The sequence below is a fragment of the Salvelinus namaycush genome, unplaced genomic scaffold (assembly GCF_016432855.1).
Source record: "Salvelinus namaycush isolate Seneca unplaced genomic scaffold, SaNama_1.0 Scaffold159, whole genome shotgun sequence".
Taxonomy (NCBI): domain Eukaryota; kingdom Metazoa; phylum Chordata; class Actinopteri; order Salmoniformes; family Salmonidae; genus Salvelinus; species Salvelinus namaycush.
In genome coordinates, this window is record NW_024058330.1 from 80,044 (window position 1) to 104,318 (window position 24,275).

The window sequence follows — 24,275 nt, forward strand, 5'->3', positions numbered from 1 at the left end:
TCTGAAAAGACAATTCTCTTCCTCGATAGTGTGGAGCGAATTTTCATAGATGAAAAGCCAAAATGAACATGACATCCTGGCATTTAAAGCACACTAAATTTTAGAAATTTCACATACCCCAAAAGCCTAAGAGAGGCAGAGGGAGAGCACAGTAACTACAGAAAGAAAGACAGAGGCATAATATTTGCTGTCTCCGTCTCTAGGTTGGGTCTGGGTTGGAGCATTCTGATCTACCCAGCACATTCCACTGTGTCCACTGAAAGAGCTTGGCAGGTACACACCATCAAATACCCAGAGGAACTAGAGACACACCCGATACAAGACAGGCTCACACACACACACACACACACACACACACACACACACACACACACACACACACACACACACACACACACACACACACACACACACGCCTAAATAAGCATGCAAGGATACCATTTCTCTCATGCATTCTCTCAACCTCCCTGTCACTCAAACAAACAACAGAGCATTTTATATTTGTATTTTTAATGAATATGAACCATATACATTCTCAGTTTAATCTTTATATATCAAAACTACTTTCAAACAATCCATACTGTAGTGGCTGCCAGGTCGTCATTGTAAATAAGATTTTGTTCTTAATTGACTCGCCTGAATGAATAAAGGTTAAATTAAAAGAAAGTCAACAGTAGACAGCTTTCACTGACAGTATATCAAATACGTACATCTGCATGCACTAAAACAGTTTCCTGTCATTTCTGGTTTTGGGTAAGTATTTCCTGGCCTTCCTCTCCACATCCTTTTTTACTTCCATTTTAGCTCATCGAAAAGGGTTGGATGACTTTGTCTGGACCCTGTTACTTGTCCAGAAAAATAAGTGAACTAATTCATTAGAAACTGGAGTTTCACTTATACTGAACAAAATATAAACATAACATGTAAAGTGTTCCGTCTTTCATGAGCTGAAATAAAACATTTTCCATATGCACAAAAAGCGTATGTCTCTCAAATTGTGTGCACAAATTTGTTTACATCCCTGTTAGTGAATTTTTTTATCATTTTTCAAGATAATCCATCCTCCTGACAGGTGTGGCATATCAAGAAGATGATTAATCAGCATGATCATTACACAGATGCACCTTGTGCTGGGGACAATAAAAAGGCCACTCTAAAATGTGCAGTTTTGTCACACAACACAATGCTGCAGATGTCTCAAGTTTTGAGGGAGCGTGCTGACTGCAGGAATGTCCGCCAGAGCTGTTGCCAGAGATTTCATGTTCAGTTCTCTACCATAAGCCGCCAACAAACATCATTTTAGAGAATTTGGCAGTATGTCCCACCAGCCTCTCAACCGCAGACCATGGGTAACCATGTCAGCCCAAGACCTCCACATCTGGCTTCTTCACCTGAGACCAGCCACCTGGACAGCTGATGAAACTGAGGAGTAATTTCTGTCTGAAATAAAGCCCTTTTATGGGGAAAAACTAATTCTGATTGGCTGGGCCTGGCTCCCAAGTGGGTGGGCCTAAGCCCTCCCAGGCCCACCCATGGCTGCACCTCTGCCCAGTCATGTGAAATCCATAGATTAGGGCCTAATACATTTATTTAAATTGACCGATTTCCTTACATGAACTGTAACTCAGGAAAATATTTTAAATTGTTGCATGCTACGTTTATATTTTTGTTCAGTATAAATTATTTGACTGACAATGACCTGTCATTCAAAAGCCATGAGGGGAAGTCAAGTAGGACCCAGGGATAGGGTGTGATGGTTTGGTTTTGTAACAAGGCCCAACTAGGACCCAGGGATAGGGTGTGATGGTTTGGTTTTGTAACAAGGCCCAAATAGGACCCAGGGATAGGGTGTGAGGGTTTGGTTTGGAATGGGGCCCTGACCTTGGGGGCTAATAGTGAGCTCTAGGGACTTCTTCATCTGATTGGCTGTCATCAACTTGTATAAACAGAATATTGGGAAACCATCCTTGACATACTAAATGACTTGAGGTTTCATGGAAAGTGAATACTGGCTTGTGGCAACAACAAAAAAAATCATTTTTATGTCGAACTTGATATGATTTTGGTATATATTTTTTTCACCACTGGTGTTACACTTGACATTATAATATTTAACAATAAAAAAAAGCACATAATTATATTTCAAACAATTTGCAAAATACAATACAATATATACTGTATGGATTGTTTCTTTTACCCGAACACCATTTAAAAAGTAAAAGCTCCACATGTAATTATGCGGCGGGTTTTGCAGCTCACGTTCAGTATAGCTGGTCCTATTGTTGTATTATACATGGTAGGTTAAATCCACTATGAAAGAATATTGTCACCGCGCCCTAAATGGCACCCTATTCCCTATGTAGTGCACTACTTTTTACCACGGCCCATAGAGCTCTGGTCAGAAGTAGTGCACTGTCCAAGGAATAGGGTGCCATTTGGGATGCTTCCATTGTCAATATTAGTTCTGGGTTTTTCATTTCATATTTCAAAGAAGGGCAACCCCACCCTAGTACAATAACCTAAACCTACAGATACAGTTTGCTTACAAGGTTTGAATGTCCACAGGCACCAAACAACCAGAATGCAACTATGTGAGTGAATGTACAGATATGCCATGCTTAGTCTAGTTCATATGAAGTCCATTTTAGCACCTGTTGCTTTATCTAGTCTAGGTCATTGTATGACATGTTTTATGATATCTATGTATACAACAGTTTTACACTGGGGACAATAAAGATCTATTGAGTTGAAATTGACAATAAAGATATATTGACATTTAAATGGATGTGTTTACAGTGTAATATGTCCAATCTATGTCTGACTCCAAAAAATATGATTATCTGTCTCTACATCTGAAAGCTATGAGGAGTGCTCTTAACCTAACATATAGTTTATCTGGGTGCAAAGTTGATACGAATCATAATACTTTGCATCACACAAAATACATTCAAAATACATGATTCATAAAGGTTCTGCGTCCAAATAGCACCGTAACGGTATTCCGTTATACAGTTTTTTTTTACCAGAAAAAAACAGTGTCTAAATAGGGAATATGGTGCCATTTGGGACGCAGCCTAAGTGTTGCAGGGAGTCAATGTGCCATTTTTAAGATTTACTGGCCAAAAGTGAAACAGTACTGTAAGAATGGTATATCTGCAAGAGAGTGCTTCACGCAATCAAGGCACTTTGAACACGATTATTGCTATCTGAGATCCTTGGGACGTCCCTACCCTGAGGATAATTTTTCTCCGCTCTGTTGACAAGTATTTTTCCCCTCTCATACAGGAGTAATAAAGGCCTAGAGCACTCATCTGGTGGGGGGGTGTAATTCTATTTTTTATTTTATTATATTATATTAATATTATATTGTTTTATTCATCAGGGGGTGCTGCAGCACCCTCAGCACCACTACTTCCCGTGTGGGTTGTTGTGGCCATCTTGAATTGTGGCCATCTTGAATTGTGGTCATCTTGAATTGTGGCCATCTTGAACTGTGGCCATCTTGAATTGATTCTGTTTGGTTGTTTCCTGACAAAACCTCCAAACGATCATCAATCTTCATCAGGCTGTGTGTGCAACATGTTTTTGCCAAATTAACAAGTGGCTTGGTTTACTTCTCAAAGTAAGTCAATATCTCTTTTGATATCTGGATTAAAATACAGTTATTATAACACACATAAAAAGACACAATAAGAACGTGAAGAAGATATTCTTCTATGAACTGGGAACCAATCTTCTTCACATTTTGTTCTCCTTCTCGCGTCACACTGGTCCATCATACAAGCCCACAACCCCCCCAGAATGCGTCCCAAGTGGGATCCTGTTCCCTATGTAGTGGACTATACAGCTAATAGGGTGCCATTTGGGAAACAGTCCCAACCGACCCCTACCCCTCACTCTTGGGCTTGATAAGGTGTCCATTGAAGGTGATGTAGGTATCAAAGTCATCGCTGAAGATGGCGTTCTCCCTCTCTCCTTTGAACAGCCGGACCCACACCTGGTCCTCTGGCTCCAGCTCTAGCATCAGGCCCTGGCTCTGCATGATGCTCCGGTCACTGGACTGGGCATACAGGATCACCACCTCTCTCTCGTTATGCATCACGTGCACGTACGTCTCCTTCTGGTTCCACGTGTGCACGTTCAGGCTGAAGTAGTAGATTCCCGGCACGTAGCAGTAGAACTTGCCGGTGAACATGTTGAAGTGGCCGTAGAGGTTGACGAGCTCAGTGTCGAACACTAAGGTCTGGTAGTAGTCGTTGGAGTGGATGGCCTTCTTGCGGCCCACGGAGAAGGCAGCGTACTGGGCCTTGCAGGGGTCACCCGGGGCCCCCATGATCCCCTTGGTGCCCTTGATGCCGTTGGGCCCACGGGGGCCGGACTGGCCGGACTTGCCGGATTTACCGTAGGGTCCTCGCTGGCCGCTGTCCCCCTTCTCACCTAGAGAAGGACAAAGTAGAAATTATAGAAATGACCTCAGGTCAGTGGATGGTCAAGATGGTTTCCCCCGCGTTTCTGTACTCAAATAACTGACGATTAGGATTTGAAATGTGTTTATGATCCGTTGAACTATTTGTTGTGTTTGTGTCTGACACCGACTGGTCCGCTGTTTAGCATAGCAATAACAATGTGGCAGATACAAATACCCACAGCTGTTATCCCCTCTCCTAACCCACTGGTTTCAAAACTAGTTTTGGCCCAAAGCCTTTATTCGCCTAATTGTTATCCCGCTAGACACAGTCTGAGTCCCAAATAGCACCTTATTGCCCACATAGTGTACCATTTGGAATGCACTTTGCAGATTTGAGATCAGAATTTTAAGACAAATAGAGTAAAAAGTAACAATTCCTTAGTGTGTATATGTGACCCACCGAAAAAAATTGTGTTAAACTAATACTTTTCAAAGTGTTGACAAACTAACACCCCTAGAGTGTTGGTCCCTAACACCATGGGTGCTGCAAATTTCAACTTAAATGAACACTTTATTAGAGTTGATGCCATTATACTTTTTTAGTGTTAGGGAATAACTGGTAGTGTTACATTATTTTGGAAGGGGTGTTGTTTTAAAACTGCCTATTTCCCAGCATGCTTTTTGAAGTAATGTGAGAGATACTCACCCATGATTATGTTTGTCAGTGACAGGGACATGATTGTTGCATTCAATAACTCTCACTGCTGAAGACTTCACCAAATAACTGCCTTAGTGTTTGAATTAGACATAAAACCTTTTATGGACAGTTATGGCATAGTGATCCTCAAAATGGTGGTCTGAAAATCATCACTTATGGGTCACATCAGACTTGAAAATCACAATATGCTGGTTTGAAAAGTGATTAGTAAGTCCTAGTGATGGGGAAATTAAACTTCCTAACGCATTGAGCATTTTCGGCCAATTGTGTCAAAAATAGGTAAAGTATTCGAGACGTTGATCAAACGCAAACTTCAGACCCATTTGCTACGTAGTAGTATCTGTGGCACCACCTACCTTTGAGGATGGTTATGTTGATCTGTGGCACCGCCTGGTACTGTGGGTAGTGTTGTGGGTACTGGGGGTTGGCAGACTGAGTACGGACCTCCTCTCCAGGGTCACAGCACCGCTGACACTCTTTACCCCTCACCTCACTAGCAGAGAAAACAATGTCAACGGACACAACCCCAAATGGCACCCCAACTCCCTATTTAGTGCATCACTTTTGACCAGGGCCAAAAGTAGCGCACCATATAGGGACCAGGGCCAAAAGTAGCGCACCATATAGGGACCCTGGTCAAAAGTAGCGCACCATATAGGGACCCTGGCCAAAAGTAGCGCACCATATAGGGACCCTGGTCAAAAGTAGCGCACCATATAGGGACCCTGGTCAAAAGTAGCGCACCATATAGGGACCCTGGTCAAAAGTAGCGCACCATATAGGGACCCTGGTCAAAAGTAGCGCACCATATAGGGACCCTGGTCAAAAGTAGCGCACCATATAGGGACCCTGGCCAAAAGTAGCGCACCATATAGGGACCCTGGTCAAAAGTAGCGCACCATATAGGGACCCTGGTCAAGAGTAGTGCACTATATAGGGACCAGGGCCAAAAGTAGCGCACCATATAGGGACCCTGGTCAAAAGTAGCACACCATATAGGGACCCTGGCCAAAAGTAGCGCACCATATAGGGACCCTGGTCAAAAGTAGCGCACCATATAGGGACCCTGGCCAAAAGTAGCGCACCATATAGGGACCCTGGTCAAAAGTAGCTCACCATATAGGGACCCTGGTCAAGAGTAGTGCACTATATAGGGACCAGGGCCAAAAGTAGCGCACCATATAGGGACCCTGGTCAAAAGTAGCGCACCATATAGGGACCCTGGTCAAAAGTAGCGCACCATATAGGGACCCTGGTCAAAAGTAGCGCACCATATAGGGACCCTGGTCAAAAGTAGCGCACCATATAGGGACCCTGGCCAAAAGTAGCGCACCATATAGGGACCCTGGTCAAAAGTAGCGCACCATATAGGGACCCTGGTCAAGAGTAGTGCACTATATAGGGACCAGGGCCAAAAGTAGCGCACCATATAGGGACCCTGGTCAAAAGTAGCGCACCATATAGGGACCCTGGTCAAAAGTAGCGCACCATATAGGGACCCTGGTCAAAAGTAGCGCACCATATAGGGACCCTGGTCAAAAGTAGCGCACCATATAGGGACCCTGGCCAAAAGTAGCGCACCATATAGGGACCCTGGTCAAAAGTAGTGCACCATATAGGGACCCTGGTCAAGAGTAGTGCACTATATAGGGACCCTGGTCAAGAGTAGTGCACCATATAGGGAATAGGATGCCACTTGGAGAGGTATTATTAGGTAGTATGTTGTATAGCAGTAATACCTGGCATCTCTGTGGTAGTCCCAGGAGTCTGTCCTGGTGTCTGGCCTGGCATCTCTGTGGTAGTCCCTGGTGTCTGGCCTGGTGTCTGGCCTGGCATCTCTCTGGTAGTCCCTGGTGTCTGTCCTGGTGTCTGTCCTGGTGTCTGTCCTGGAGTCTAGCCTGGAGTCTGCCCAGGTGTCTAGCCTGGTGTCTGTCCTGGTGTCTAGCCTGGAGTCTGTCCTCTCTCTGTCCCTGTCTCTGTTCTGGTCTTGTTCCTGGTCGTATGGGGTCCGGTAGGGTTCACCTGACTCCACCAAAAAAAGCAGCACCACCCACGCACACAGGGAAGAGGGTGGAGGCCCACCACGCACTTTCATCTTCAGGAAACAGGAAACAGGAAGTGACATCAGTCATGATCAGGAAGTGATTGAGCTCATAGGGTGAGGAATGGTCATCACTAGTTACCACAGCCACAAAGTCATTATGGCTAAACCCCACCTATTTCTAAAACGTCTCTTCTTCAAAATCTGATTTTAAACCTACCCTAACCTTAACCACACTGCTAACCTTATGCCTAACACTAACTTTTAGTTTTCATGAATTTTTACAATATAGACAATTTTGACTTTGTGGCTGTGGTAACTAGTGAGGAGAGAGGATGCAATGAATCAAGGAAATACAATTGAGATCCACCCATAGATGTTGTTAATGGTTGTTTTTTTGCACTCTAGTTTTACTATGAATGGTTCTCTATCTCTAGGAGAGTGGTTACTACATGACGGGCCAAGTTGGGGAAGGACGCAGTGTCTCTGGAAACAGAGTGGTTTGCCCTGCTGCTGTAATGTATTTGTGGGATAAACCAAATGTCTAGGATGGTGATGACACCTCATTATGACAACAACAGGGTGCGTCTCAAATGTCACCCTACTACCTACAATATATATTTCACCAGGGCTCTGAACAAAAGTAGTGCACTATGTAGGGAATAAGGTGCGATTTGAGATGGAGACAGACTCTAAAAACTGTTAATCAGTGTAAAAAACAACACACAAAACATTTGTTTTTCACACATTAGACTAATTAATTTAACACAGACTAATTAATTTCACACATGAGACTAACTAATTTCACTAACTAATTTCACACATTAGACACAGCAGCTAATGGAGATCCATTAAAATGGCGCTGGAAGAAATGGAAGCCGTTTTACAGGCGACTAACCAATTGTGCTATTATGTGTTTTTCTTCACATTATTTGTAAATTATTTTGTACATCATGTTTCTGCCACCGTATCTTACGGCAAAAAAAGAGCTTCTGGATATCAGGACAGCGATCACTCACCTCGGATCAGATTAATATTTTTTCTTAAACGAGCAGGAAGCACGGTATATACTGCTAACAGCCGACAAGGCCAACATCCTCGTTATTGGCAAGAGAAAGAGACGCAGGTACAGAGGACACAGAGCGGGGTGCCTCGTAAGGATCCGCAGAAGGCGAGTGGGAAAGCTGCCGTTACCGTCAATATTACTCGCCAACGTACAATCATTGGACAAATAAATTAGACGAGGTACGATCACGAAAATCCTTCCAACATGACATCAAAAACTGTAACATCTTATGTTTCACGGAATCGTGGCTGAATGACGACATGGATATTCAGCTAGCAGGATATACTCTGCACCGGCTAGATAGAACAGTACACTCCGGTAAGACAAGGGGGGGCGGTCTGTGCATATTTGTAAACAACAGCTGGTGCACGAAATCTGAGGAAGTCTCTAGATTTTTCTCGCCCGAAGTAGAGTATATTGTGATAAACTGTAGACCACACTATTTGTCAAGAGAGTTTTCAGCTATACTTTTCGTGGCTGTTTATTTACCACCACAGACAGATGCTGGCACTAAGACCGCACTCAGTCAGCTATATAAGGAAATAAGCAAACAGGAAAAGGGAAAAGAAATTCTAGATCACCTTTACTCCACACACAGAGACGTGTACAAAGCTCTCCCTCACCCTCCATTTGGTAAATCTGACCACAATTCCATCCTCCTGATTCCTAAAGCAGGAAGCACCAGTGACTCGGTCTATAAAAAGTGGTCAGATTAAGCAGATGCTAAACTACAGGACTGTTTTGCTATCACAGACTGGAACATGTTCCGGGATTCTTCAGATGGCATTGAGGAGTACACCACATCAGTCACTGGCTTTATCAATAAGTGCATCGAGGACGTCATCCCCACAGTGACTGTACGTACATACTCCAACCAGTAGCCATGGATTACAGGCAACATTCGTACTGAGCTAAAGGGTAGAGCTGCCGCTTTCAAGGTGTGGGACTCTAACCCGGAAGGTCATAGGAAATCCTGCTATGCCCTCCGATGAACCATCAACCAGGCAAATACCAATACAGGGCTAAGATTGAATTGTACAACACCGGCTCCGACGCTTGTCTTATGTGCCAGGGCTTGCAAACGATTACAGACTACACAGGGAAGCACAGCTGCGAGCTGCCCAGTGACACAAGCCTACCAGACAAGCTAAACCCCTTCTATGCTCGCTTCGAGGCAAGCAACACTGAGGCATGCATGAGAGCATCAGCTGTTCCGGATGACTGTGTGATCACGCTCTCCGTAGCCGACGTGAGTAAGACATTTAAACAGGTCAACATTCACAAGGGCCGCGGGCCAGACGAATTACCAGGACGTGTGCTCTAGGCATGTGCTGAACAACTGGCAGGTGTCTTCACTGACATTTTCAACATGTCCTTGATTGAGTCTGTAATACCAACATGTTTCAAGCAGACCACCATAGTCCCTGTGCCCAAGAACACAAAGGCAACCTGCCTAAATTACTACAGACCCGTAGCACTCACATCCATAGCCATGAAGTGCTTTGAAAGGCTGGTAATGGCTCACATCAACACCATTATCCCAGAAACCCTAGACCCACTCCAATTTACATACCGCCCAAACAGATCCACAGATGACACAATCTCTATTGCACTCCACACTGCCCTTTCCCACCTGGACAAAAGGAACACCTACGTGAGAATGCTATTCATTGACTACAGCGCAGTGTTCAATACCATAGTACCCTCAAAGCTCATCACTAAGCTAAGGATCCCTCTGCAACTGGATCCTAGACTTCCTGACGGGCCGCCCCCAGGTGGTGAGGGTAGGTAGCAACACAACTGGCACACAGATTCTCAACACTGGAGCTCCCCAGGGGTGCGTGCTCAGTCCCCTCCTGTGCTCCCTGTTCACCCACGACTGCGTGGCCAGGCACGACTCCAACACCATCATTAAGCGTGCAGCTGACACAACAGTGGTAGGCCAGATCACCGACAACTACAAGACAGCCTATAGGGAGGAGGCCAGAGACCTGGCCGGGTGGTGCCAGAATAACAGCCTATCCCTCAATGTAACCAAGACTAAGGAGATGATTGTTGACTACAGGAAAAGGAGGACCAAGCACGCCCCCATTCTCATCGACGGGGCTGTAGTGGAGCAGGTTGAGAGCTTCAAGTTCCTTGGTGTCTACATCACCAACAAACTATAATGGTCCAAACATACCAAGACAGTCGTGAAGAGGGCACGACAAAACCTATTTCCCCTCAGGAAACTAAAAAGATTTGGCATGGGTCCTCAGATCCTCAAAAGGTTCTACAGCTGCAACATCGACAGCATCCTGACTGGTTGCATCACTGCCTGGTACGGCAACTGCTCGGCCTCAGACCGCAAGGCACTGCATAGGGTAGTGCGAACTGCCCAGTACATGACCGGGGGTAAGCTGCCTACCATCCAGGACCTCTACACCAGGCGATGTCAGAGGAAGGCCCTAAAAATTGTCAAAGTACCCAGCCACCCTAGTCATAGACTGTTCTCTCTACTACCGCATGGCAAGCTGTACTGGATCGCAAAGTCTAGGACCAAAAGGCTTCTCAACAGCTTTTACCCCCAAGCCATAATACTCCTGAACAGGTAATCAAATGGCTACCCGGACTATTTGCATTGTGCCCCCCAACCCCTCTTTTACGCTGCTGCTACCCTCTGTTTATCATATATGCATAGTCACTTTAACTATACATTCATGTACATACTTCCTCAATTAGCCTGACTAACCGGTGGCCCCTCACATTGGCTACCCGGACTATCTGCATTGTGTCCCGCCACCCACCACCCCCTCTTTTACGCTGCTGCTACTGTCTGTTAATAATATATGCATAGTCACTTTAACCATACCAACATGTACATACTACCTCAATCAGCCCGACTAACCGGTGCCTGTATATAGCCTCGCTACTGTATATAGTCTCGCTGCTGTTATTTTTCACTGTCTTTTTACTGTTGTTTTATTATTTCCTAATCTGTTGTTCACCTAATACCTATTTTTTACTTAAAAATTGCACTGTTGGTTAGGGCCTGTAAGTAAGCATTTCACTGTTGTATTCGACACACGCGACAAATAAACGTTGATTTGATTTGACTAACTCAAGAGAAATTATGCTGGAGAATTTGATGGTCTTTGGACGTCTTTAAGGTAGTGATGACATAATGCCCTTGAACCGATCCTGACGATCAGATATGTTTTGAAGATCAAAGGTCAAGTTAATAAGGGTCACTGCTCTCTCACCCTGAAGAAGTGTGAGAGGAATGTTATGTTACTCTTCAGATCAGGACTATGGCATGAGAGAGAGTCAGCTGACGGATCATGTGTGAGATGTTGTTTTCACATAAGGACCAGGAGGAAAGTGCAGCCTAATCTGAAATTATAGGTCATATGTTTTATGTCCACATGGCTCCTCGCTTTCTATTTCGTGTTTTGGTCTCTCTCAGTACTTGTGTCTTTCTGTCTGCTGCTATTATGAATCTCCTCTGGGGATAATCAAAGTGCTTATTAATCTATTGAAACACAGGGTAGATCATTACCTTTCAGTGTACTGGTAAGGCTTGATTGTTTTTCTTCTCCAATTAGGAGATCGTATCACCCTAAAGTCTATAATCACCATTAACTCTCCTCTCTCCGTATCAAGGAAATGACATCACAGCAGTTATTAACATGTTTTGTTTTTTTTGTTTCCTGTGATGCAGTGTGATCAACGTTTAAAGCGAGTAGCTACTTTGGAGAAGAGCTGTGCTTTTGAAGTCCAATCATCAGGCTGAGACCAGATAAAACAGTGTTCCTGTCAGGTATAGTCCCTCTCTGGCCTCTAGGTCATCAGGCTGAGACCAGATAAAACAGTGTTCCTGTCAGGTATAGTCCCTCTCCGGCCTCTAGGTCTTCAGGCTGAGACCAGATAAAACAGTGTTCCTGTCAGGTATAGTCCCTCTCCGGCCTCTAGGTCTTCAGGCTGAGACCAGATAAAACAGTGTTCCTGTCAGGTATAGTCCCTCTCTGGCCTCTAGGTCATCAGGCTGAGACCAGATAAAATAGTGTTCCTGTCAGGTATAGTCCCTCTCCGGCCTCTAGGTCATCAGGCTGAGACCAGATAAAACAGTGTTCCTGTCAGGTATAGTCCCTCTCTGGCCTCTAGGTCATCAGGCTGAGACCAGATAAAACAGTGTTCCTGTCAGGTATAGTGCCTCTCCGGCCTCTAGGTCTTCAGGCTGAGACCAGATAAAACAGTGTTCCTGTCAGGTATACTCCCTCTGTAACGTCCTGACCAGAGTTCTTATGTGTTTTGCTTGTTTAGTGTTGGTCAGGACGTGAGCTGGGTGGGAATTCTATGTTGTGTGTCTAGTTCGTCTGTTTCTGTGTCCAGCCTAATATGGTTCTCAATCAGAGGCAGCTGTCAATCGTTGTCCCTGATTGAGAATCATATATAGGTGGCTTGTTTTGTGTTGGGGATTGTGGGTGGTTGTTTCCTGTCTTTGTGTTTTGTCTGCACCAGCTAGGACTGTGACGGTTAGTTTGTTTTGTCATTTTGTATAGTGTCTTGTTTTGTGTTAATTAAATCATGGAAAATTACCACGCTGCACATTGGTCCTCAGATCCTTCTCGCCTCTCCTCGTCTGAGGAGGAGGACGACTTAGACTGCCGTTACACCCTTTCCGGCCTCTAGGTCATCAGGCTGAGACCAGATAAAACAGTGTTCCTGTCAGGTATAGTCCCTCTCCGGCCTCTAGGTCATCAGGCTGAGACCAGATTAAACAGTGTTCCTGTCAGGTATAGTCCCTCTCCGGCCTCTAGGTCATCAGGCTGAGACCAGATTAAACAGTGTTCCTGTCAGGTATAGTCCCTCTCCGGCCTCTAGGTCATCAGGCTGAGGCCAGATAAAACAGTGTTCCTGTCAGGTATAGTCCCTCTCCGGCCTCTAGGTCATCAGGCTGAGACCAGATTAAACAGTGTTCCTGTCAGGTATAGTCCCTCTCCGGCCTCTAGGTCATCAGGCTGAGACCAGATAAAACAGTGTTCCTGTCAGGTATAGTGCCTCTCCGGCCTCTAGGTCTTCAGGTTGAGACCAGATAAAACAGCACTACAACTTGACCATTGAGCAAAGGTCTGTGCTGTGGTGCATATCTGTGACCCAATGTGGTGGTAAATCAGACAAACACTACTGTACGTCCCACATGGCACCCTATTCCCTACATAGTGCACTAGTTTAGATTAGAGCCCTATTCCCCATATAGTGCACTAGTTTAGATTAGAGCCCTATTCCCCAATAGTGCACTAGTTTAGATTAGAGCCCTATTCCCCATTATAGTGCACTAGTTTAGATTAGAGCCCTATTCCCCAAATAGTGCACTAGTTTACATCAGAGCCCTATTCCCCATATAGTGCACTAGTTTAGATCAGAGCCCTATTCCCCATATAGTGCACTAGTTTAGATCAGAGCCCTATTCCCCATATAGTGCACTAGTTTAGATCAGAGCCCTATTTCCTACATAGTGCACTAGTTTAGATCAGAGCCCTATTCCCCATATAGTGCACTAGTTTACATCAGAGCCCTATTCCCCATATAGTGCACTAGTTTAGATCAGAGCCCTATTTCCTACATAGTGCACTAGTTTAGATCAGAGCCCTATTTCCTACATAGTGCACTAGTTTAGATCAGAGCCCTATTTCCTACATAGTGCAGTACAAAAGTAGCGGACTAGAAAGGGAATAGTTTGCCATTTGGAACGCATGGAGAGAATAGACTTTCAACAGAAAGAGAAGGGACTGTCTGTACTGACAGAAGGTTTATACGCAGTCTAATATGGCAAGAGACTAACAATAAAGAATCTGAAGGATGAATAAACAGGAATATCACGGTTAACAAGGATGGACGAGAGAGAGCGAGAGAGAAGACACTAGTCAATGAAACAGCAGAGAATATATCAAGTGTATAATCAGTGTGTGTGTGTGTGTGTGTGTGTGTGTGTGTGTGTGTGTGTGTGTGTGTGTGTGTGTGTGTGTGTGTGTGTGTGTGTGTGTGTGTGTGTGTGTGTGTGTGTGTGTGTGTGTGAATGCGTGTGTGTGTATGAATGCGTGTGTGTGCGTGCATGACTTTGTCTCCTCATCTGAGAGCATGATAACCCTGATGTCAGGTGCATCTGAAGAAGTTGAAAGGCGTTGTGGCCACAGCTGAATCTCTAATCCCCTGGTTAATCTCATGTGTTCACTTTATGAACTCTGACCTCTAACACTGATTCTTCATGCAACTTGATGCTTCCCAAATGGCACCCTATTCCCTTTATGGTGCTCTACTTTTGACGAGGGCCCATAGGGCTCTGGTGGTCAACAGTAGTGCATTATATAGTGAACAGGATACCATAGGGTAAAAGCCAGACCATGTCTACACTTCACCCTCTGCTCTTTTATTAGGTCTCTCCTCTCTCTAATCCAGATGCAGGAGGAACGGGGAAGCTATTGGAGACAGAGGATCCATCCTAAATGGTACCCAATTCCACAACAGTAAAATGGGCTTAAAGAATTCTGGAATTATTTTCCAAGTGGTTTTCTCAGTTGATGTTTACAGAGATGGTATCTAAGTGTTTGTTTTAGAGATGGTACCTAAGTGTTTGTTTTGGAGATGGTAACTAAGTGTTTGTTTACAGAGATGGTATCTAAGTGTTTGTTTACAGAGATGGTATCTAAGTGTTTGTTTTCGAGATGGTATCTAAGTGTTTGTTTTGGAGATGGTAACTAAGTGTTTGTTTTAGAGATGGTATCTAAGTGTTTGTTTTAGAGATGGTATCTAAGTGTTTGTTTTAGAGATGGTATCTAAGTGTTTGTTTTGGAGATGGTATCTAAGTGTTTGTTTTGGAGATGGTAACTAAGTGTTTGTTTTGGAGATGGTAACTAAGTGTTTGTTTTGGAGATGGTAACTAAGTGTTTGTTTTGGAGATGGTAACTAAGTGTTTGTTTTGGAGATGGTAACTAAGTGTTTGTTTTGGAGATGGTAACTAAGTGTTTGTTTTGGAGATGGTAACTAAGTGTTTGTTTTGGAGATGGTAACTAAGTGTTTGTTTTTTGGAGATGGTAACTAAGTGTTTGTTTTGTATACTCTGATCCATTTTACTCATTGAAGTTTATTAGAAACAGTGGTTGTGACTATTTACAGCAAACCGAGGGCGCTTTATCACCCTTTGTATCCCCCTTTTAAGTTATTAATGTACATTTGTAATATTTCAAGCAGATAACTGACAAAACCAGTGTTCAAATAGTAAAGAATTAACTTTCTGTTCTCTCATAAGACGTAATTTTGAACAAAGGACGATTCTTAAATGTTTTGTTTTAGTTGGCCCCTATGTTTACAATCCCAAGTTTGATATCTTCCTAACCCTCCCCTCTCTTCCCTTCAGATCCGCTCCAGAGATGTTTACACTACAGTGGCACACACACACACACACATATACTACAGTATTAAGTACGTCCTCGGACTGGTGAGTTTAGGGAACGGTGAGAGAAATGGTCCATCTCGAACCACAGTCCTGACCTTCACAGTGTTATTGCTTCCCATATCTCCAGGGAACTCTTTGTGTGTGTGGGCTCTTAACCACTGGGGATGTGTGTGTGTGTGTGTGTGTGTGTGTGTGTGCACAGGAAGCAATGTAAAACACACACCAGCACACCCACACACACACATACTGTACACACACACACCCAGTGGTTCTCTTCTGAAGGAGAATATCTGAGAACCCTGCATCAGGGGCCAGCAAGGGAAAGTCCTCTGTGTGTGTGTGTGTGTGTGTGTGTGTCATCCAAAGCCTCAGAAACTGGAGCAAGTCCCAGTGTTGTCACCGCAGTCTCTTTGATACGGGTTATGTTGTGACCTCTCCACTCCCTATAAATCTTTCATATCCCAACGGTGGATGCTGAAGTTATTGGGACCCTTGATTCGGCAAACAGTGAAATGTACAAAACATTAGGAACACCTTCCTAATATTGAGATGCACTCCATTTGCCCACATATACAGTCAAGGGTGGTAAATCTACAATTTACTCGAAAAGCAAGGCACTCAGGGAAATATTTGAATAAGGCTTTACTCTAAGCAGTGTTTTAATTTAACACTGTTCCGGTGTCTATATGGGTTCACAGACTCCACACTTTCAGTGTTGATTTTTTTTTTTTAATTAACACAGAAAATGTTTTATCATAAGTCCATGTCCAAGGCCATTTGTTGTGTAGATCCATATACACTGAGTGTACAAACTATTAAGAACACCTTCCTAATATTGAGTTGCACCCCCCCCCCCACTCCCCAATTTGTCTGGCCGCCTTCGGGTGGTGGACCATTCTTGATACACACGGAAACTGTTGAGCATGAAAAACCCAGCAGCGTTGCAGTTCTTGACACACTCAAACCGGTGTGCCTGGCACCTACTACCATACCACGTTCAAAGGCAATTCAATCAAATTGTCTCAAGGCTTAAAAATCCTTCTTTAACCTGTCTCCTCCCCTTCATCTACACTGATTGAAGTGGATTTAAGGAATTGTAGATTCCACGTAGATTCACCTGGTCAGTCTATGTCATGGAAAGAGCCGTTCCTGATGACGAGACAAACAGAAACCTAGTAGTACAGCAGACCCATCGCCAGTAAAACTAACTGTACTCATGCAGCGAAGATTCTGCTGGATCTTGTCTATGGTGGAATGTCTAAAGTCAGAAAATGTGCGTGTGTGTGTGTGCACACATGTGTGACTAATTGCCTTACCTACATGTCTTCATAATTGCGTGTGTTGGTGTGTCTGTGCCTGTCTTCCTGCATATTGACTGCCAGGACAAAAGGAGATGTAAGGTACAGAAGTCAACAACAACTGTGTGTGTCTGTTTGTTGACTGAGTGTTCAATAATACAGACAAGTAGCTTCATGTATCTCTTATATGTTGTGTAACCCCCCCCCCCCCCCCCCCCCCCCCACACACACGCACACACACACTGAGAGGGCAGTAAATATTGGGTCCCACCCTATATATCTGACCCGATGAAAGATTAATCTGATCCCAGGTCTGTGGTTAGGGGTAGAAGCTACGTCCCATTTCCCTACATAGTGCACAACTTTTGACCAGAGCCCTTGTGCACTAAATAGAGAATAGGGTTTCTATTTGGGACGTAACCAGTCGACCCCCAGGGATATTCCCCATCTTGTATTTGTGTCATTGTTTTAGTTGAGGAGCAGCTTCAGTAGCCTGCTGTCCATCAGTAGTGGTATGAAACGTGACGACCTTACGTAGAGTACCAGACACACGCACGCACACACACACGCACACAGTGATGATAAAATGCCAGGAGCATCTTCACCTGTAGCGTGACAGAGCATCACCAAATAAACAAAACACGTTGAGTGCATCCCAAATGGCACCCTATTCCCCATATAGTACACTACTTTAGATCAGAGCTCTGTGGGTCCTGGCCAAAAGTAGTGCACTAAATAGGTAATAGGGTACTATTTGGGACGTAGACCTGTTAATGACATAGTAAAGGCTAAAAACAGACCTGTACTCACCTGGTACAATATGCAGACAACAACTGAACAAGTGCAGTGCCTTTTTGACGGCAGAAAAAGTATTTGGAACTACTGTAGAAGAACATTGCTATGTAAGGTCCAAGTATTACATTAACACATTGTTTTACATATTCTCTGAAACTCTCTCTCTCTCCTGCTCTCCCTCTCTCTGGACTCTCTCTCTCTCCTCTGTCCCTCCCTCTCTCCCTTTCTCTGACACTCTCTCTCCTGCTCTCCCTCTCTCTGGGCTCCCCCCCACCCCCTCGTCTTTCCCTCTCTCCCTCCCTCGCTCACTCTCTTTCAATTCAATTTTCAATTTAAGGGTCTCTCTCGCTCTCCCTGGGCTCTCCCTGGGCTCTCTCTCCCTCCCTCTCTCTCTCCCCCTCCCTCCCTTCCTCCCTCTCTCTCCCTCTCATTCTCTCTCTCCCATGGCAAGACATAAGTTGAGCAGGTTTAGCAGCAGCCTGAAGTCTTTGTGATGGCATGCCCAAAGAATTCCTGTCCAACATTTCACATTTCACTGCTTTGCCACCTCAGGACACTCCAATGCCTATCCCTCTCAAACACTCTGCTTCTGTTCTCTGATTATATCACTATAATGTCATATTGTGTTCATACCATTTCCATTGTTCTGTGTCTAACAGAGAGACAAGGGATCCGTCCCAGATCACACCCTATTCCCTACGGGCCCTGGTCGAATGTAGTTCACTACAGAGGGAATTGGGTGCCATTTGGTACAGAGCCAAGTATTTCCATCTCTGAGTACATTGTCACGGGAGCAGGGTTGCAAAAGTCCAGGAACTTTCAATAAATTGAAGGTTATATTACAATAATAATTTTCTGACCTCTTCATCAGTGAAATCCACATCTGTTAGCTTTTTCAAACACTTTAAAACTGGCAGCAACGATTTTCAAAACACTCCAACATACACAATAAACCCACAAATGAGTAACTACAGTAACATTCTGAGTAGCGGTTACAGATGATCTTTGTTGCTGTTGATACGACTGTGATATGTTGTTGTTTTCCTACTTTAGTTGAATGCACCGACTGTACGTCACTCCAGATAAGAGCATACATGTGAAAACAAACACTTGCAACGCATGCTAGGTATTATTCAAATGAGTACGAAATCTAGGAATGGTTTGTCAAGGCTCCACAGAAGCTGTGTGTGGGCGTGTCTTGACAGGCTTTGTTAACACATTTAATTGGCAAAAACAATGGAAACTGGATCTGAGCCGAATGTGTTCGTTCAGTATGAATACAATGTAATATATATCTGCACCATATTCCTGACGTTCAGATTCAACGCAACAAAATGAGCATTCTAGATAATATGACAACACTCACCTCTTCTGTGGTTATAGAGCCACAACACTCAGGCTATATGGAAAAGATCCTGCTTGTTTCTTTGACTTGGTTGTAGCCTGGTTTAGCCTGGTTTAGCCTGGTCTAGCCCACGTCTATCCCACCGTTAGTTTAATCTGGTTATATCCCAGTTAGTCTTCCTCAGATCCCTGCAGCCAGTCAGTGTGTGAGAGTCCTCCACCTCCAACGCTCCCCTACTAACACTGAACACTGCTGCCTGCCTGCTGCTTGCGGAAAGACCGGATCCTTGAACCAAGTGGAGAGGGGTGGGGGGGGATTGTTTATTTCACTTTTGTTTATGATCTATTCCACTTGCTTTGGCAATATAAACATGTTTCCCTTGTCAATAAAGCCCTTTGAATTGAGTTGCATTGATAGGGGTGTGAAGTAGCTGTAAGTAGATTCAACAGTTTGTCTGGACAAATGAAACAGATCGTTCTTCCAACGTTTTGTTGAGAAACATCTGTTGTAGGTGTAACGGCTGTCTAATGCCTCCTCCTCGGATGAGGAGGAGGAGTAAGGGTCGGACCAAAACGCAGCGTTGTATGCAGACATAATGGATATTTATTAAAGACAAGACGAACACGAAGAACACTTGAATTGATTACAAAACAACAAAACGACGTAGACAGACCTGAACTTGAGAACTTACATAATGACACGAAGAACGCACAAACAGGAAAGACTAGCCAAACGAACGAACAAACGAAACAGTCCCGTGTGGTGCAACAGACACAGACACAGGAACAATCACCCACAAACAAACAGTGAGAACAGCCTACCTTAATATGGTTCTCAATCAGAGGAAACGTCAAACACCTGCCTCTAATTGAGAACCATATCAGGCAACACATTTAACCCAACATAGAAACACATAACATAGACTACCCACCCAGCTCACGTCCTGACCAACTAAACAAAGTAAAACAAAGGCAAATAAGGTCAGGAACGTGACAGTACCCCCCCCCCCCCCCCAAGATGCGGAACTGAACCTCAAGGGGAGGGTCTGGGTGGGCATCTGTCCACGGTGGTGGCTCCGGCGCAGGACGAGGATACCACTCCACCATTGTCTTTGTCCCCCTTCTTAGCGTCCTTTGAGTGGCGATCCTCGCCCCCGACCCTGGTCTAGGAACCTTAACACAGGTCCCCCCTAGATAACTCAGGACATAGAGGTAGCTCGGGACAGAGAGGTAGCTCAGGACAGAGAGGTAGCTCAGGACAGAGAGGTAGCTCAGGACAGAGGGGCAACTCTGGACTACTGGCAGCTCCGGGCTGAGGGGCAGCTCCGGGCTGAGGGGCAGCTCCGGGCTGAGGGGCAGCTCCGGGCTGAGGGGCAGCTCATGACTGGAGGGCAGCTCATGACTGGAGGGCAGCTCATGACTGGAGGGCAGCTCATGACTGGAGGACAGCTCATGACTGGCTGACGGCTCTGGCTGCTCATGGCTGGCTGGCGGCTCTGGCTGCTCATGGCTGGCTGGTGGCTCTGGCTGCTCATGGCTGGCTGGCGGCTCTGGCTGCTCATGGCTGGCTGGCGGCTCTGGCTGCCCATGGCTGGCTGGCGGCTCTGGCTGCTCATGGCTGGCTGGCGGCTTTGGCTGCTCATGGCTGGCTGGCGGCTCTGGCTGCTCATGGCTGGCTGGCGGCTCTGGCTGCTCATGGCTGGCTGGCGGCTCTGGCTGCTCATGGCTGGCTGGCGGCTCTGGCTGCTCATGGCTGGCTGGCGGCTCTGGTTGCTCATGGCTGGCTGGCGGCTCTGGCTGCTCATGGCTGGCTGGCGGCTCTGGCTGCTCCTGTCTGGCGGAAGGCTCTGACTGCTCCTGTCTGGCGGAAGGCTCTGGCTGCTTCTGTCTGGCGGAAGGCTCTGGCTGCTCCTGTCTGGCGGAAGGCTCTGGCTGCTCCTGTCTGGCGGAAGGCTCTGGCTGCTCCTGTCTGGCGAAAGGCTCTGGCGGTTCCTGTCTGGCGGACGGCTCTAGCGGCTCCTGTCTGGTGGACGGCTCAAGCGGCTCCTGTCTGGCGGACGGCTCTAGCGGCTCCTGTCTGGCGGACGGCCCTAGCGGCTCCTGTCTGGCAGACGGCTCTGAAAGCTCATGACAGACGGGCGGCTTTGAAGGCTCAGTACAGACGGGCGGCTTTGAAGGCTCAGTACAGACGGGCAGTTCATGCGGCGCTTGGCAGACGGACAGCTCAGACGGCGTTGGGCAGACGGGCAGTTCAGGCGCCGTTGGGCAGACGGGCAGTTCAGGCGCCGTTGGGCAGACGGGCAGTTCAGGCGCCGTTGGGCAGACGGGCAGTTCAGGCGCCGCTGGGCAGACGGGCAGTTCAGGCGCTGCTGGGCAGACGGCAGACTCTGGCCGGCTGAGGCGCACTGTAGGCCTGGTGCGTGGTGCCGGAACTGGAGGTACCGGGCTAAGGACACGCACCTTCAGGCTAGTGCGGGGAGCAGCAACAGGACGCACAGGACTCTGGAGACGCACAGGAGGCTTAGTGTGTGGTGTAGGCACTGGTGGTAATGGGCAGGAGACACGCACCATAGGGCTAGTGCGTGGAGGAGGAACATGGCTCTGGAGACGCACAGGAGGCTTGGTGCGTGGTGCCGGAACTGGTGGTACCGGGCTGGAGACACGCACCACAGGGAGAGTGCGTGGAGGAGGAACAGGGCTCTGGAGACGTACTGGAAGCCTGGTGCGTGGTGTCGGCACTGATGGTACTGGACTGGAGACACGCACCTCAAGGCTAGTGCGGGGAGCAGGAACAGGGCACACTGGTTTCTCAAAGCGCACTATAGGCCTGGTGCATGGTGCCGGAACTGGTGGTACTGGGCTGGAGACACGCACCATAGGGAGAGTGTGTGGAGGAGGAACAGGGCTCTGGAGACGTACTGGAGGTCTTGAGAGCAGGGCTGGCACCATCCGCCCTGGCTGGATCTTCACCCTAGCCCGGCAGATGTGGGGAGCTGAGATGTTGCGCACCGGGCTAAGCACACGCACCGGGGACACCGTGCGCTCCACCGCATAACACGGTGCCTGCCCGGGACGACGCCCTCTCTCTCCACTGGAAGCACGGCTGGGAGAGCTGTAGCGGCGAGCTGGCAGAGGACGTGCAGGGCTAGGAAGGCGCACAGGAGGCCTGGTGCGTGAGGCTGGCACAGTCTTAACCAGACGGCTAGCACGCACCTCAGGACGAGTATGGAGAGCTGTTCCCGGTGACATCAACTCCCCGACACGTTCAGTCGGGCGGATGTCGTGCCTCATGCACCAAACCAGCACCTCCCTCATAACTCTCTCCTCCAATTTCCCCATTAACTCCTTCACTGTCTCTGCGTCGCTCACCTCCAATTCCGCCCTGACCGGCTCCTTACGGTAAGCAAGGGGAGTTGGCTCAAGTCTCCTACTTGACCCAGCTACACTCCCTTTTAGCCCCCCCCCAAGACATTTTTGGGTGAGCCTCTCGGGCTTCCAGCCGCTCTGCCTTGCTAGCGCCTCATAATGCCGCCTCTCCGCTTTCGCTGCCTCCAGCTCCGCTTTGGGGCGGCGACACTCCTCTGGCTCTGCCCAGGGTCCTTCTCCGTCTAGGATTTCCTCCCATGTCCATTCCTCCTTGTACCGCTGCTGCTGTCGCTGCTGCCCGTTACCCCGCTGCTTGATCCTTTGTTGGTGGGTGATTCTGTAACGGCTGTCTAATGCCTCCTCCTCGGATGAGGAGGAGGAGTAAGGGTCGGACCAAAACGCAGCGTTGTATGCAGACATAATGGATATTTATTAAAGACAAGACGAACACGAAGAACGCTTGAATTGATTACAAAACAACAAAACGACGTAGACAGACCTGAACTTGAGAACTTACATAATGACACGAAGAACGCACGAACAGGAAAGACTAGCCAAACGAATGAACAAACGAAACAGTCCCGTGTGGTGCAACAGACACAGACACAGGAACAATCACCCACAAACAAACAGTGAGAACAGCCTACCTTAATATGGTTCTCAATCAGAGGAAACGTCAAACACCTGCCTCTAATTGAGAACCATATCAGGCAACACATTTAACCCAACATAGAAACACATAACATAGACTACCCACCCAGCTCACGTCCTGACCAACTAAACAAAGTAAAACAAAGGCAAATAAGGTCAGGAACGTGACAGTAGGTCAATCGTTTTGAATGATGTACATGTTTAAGTAATCCAAGTTGAGCCTGAGGGTACAAAAGGTCTGATTGGATATCGTGATGATAATAACACTGTGATGTGAGAAGGATTTAATTAAACAGGACTGACATTTACATTTGTCGACTTGGAAAGAAGCCAGAATAGTCAAGATGTCAGAAAACAATACCCCTCATGCTGCTACATGTCTAGTCATTATAGCAGAGGTCTTAAAAGGATGCTGACATATCGAACTACTTAAACCATGCCTTTCTGCTGACGTGAACATTAAGTTGACGGAGTTATTGTCACAACAACGCCAAGAGTCGTCTACTGTTTGATGGAAATCCTAACTTCACTCACTTACCTTAGTCACTCACTTACCTTAGTCACTCACTTACCTTAGACACACACACACACATTCTGTAACCAGCTCCTTGTCATGATGACAAGGCTCAGTGATTTCTGTAAATCAAAACTCTCCATTCTAAAGAAGAAATGAATGCTTGACAGATGATTGCTGCCTCATAGGGCTCTGGTTAAAAATAGGGCTCTGCACTGTCGTGTCTTTGCTATCGTTAAATTGAAGACTTATAGTTTTTATCAAAGATTCCTGTAATTAGGGATTACGCGATCACTTGAGTAATAACGTAACTAATTAACTATGAATTCGCGGGCACCAGGGAAAGTTATTAGATTACAAAGTTATAATTTCCCAATATAACCTTTCAGATATTTTCATATCTGATCAATGGTCTTCTGATTAATGATGTATTTACTTTACCTCACGTTAGTCTCATTCCAAACGTCGTAAATTGTTGATTATCTGCACGAACCCAGTCTTCACTATGAGTCATCCATACATCAATTGTCTTAACTTCTTGCCACTATAGGGGGTGCTGTTTCGCATTAGCATAATTTGCTCTACAGATTAAACTGCCTAGTACTCAATTCTTGCTCGTACAATATGCATATTATTGTT

The 24,275-nt window shown here is 46.1% G+C and overlaps 1 protein-coding gene across 1 annotated transcript; it reads right to left on the minus strand.

Annotated features, from left to right (window-relative positions):
- Positions 1–1,581: 1,581 nt before the first annotated feature.
- On the minus strand, positions 1,582–19,332 carry LOC120037144 (complement C1q tumor necrosis factor-related protein 1-like). Its single transcript, XM_038983319.1, has 4 exons — positions 19,128–19,332; positions 6,866–7,221; positions 5,483–5,619; positions 1,582–4,437 (listed from the first exon to the last, which is right to left on the minus strand). Exons 2-4 carry the CDS (start codon positions 7,219–7,221, stop codon positions 3,887–3,889), a joined length of 1,044 nt encoding a protein of 347 aa, XP_038839247.1. The 5' UTR covers positions 19,128–19,332; the 3' UTR covers positions 1,582–3,886.
- Positions 19,333–24,275: the final 4,943 nt, after the last annotated feature.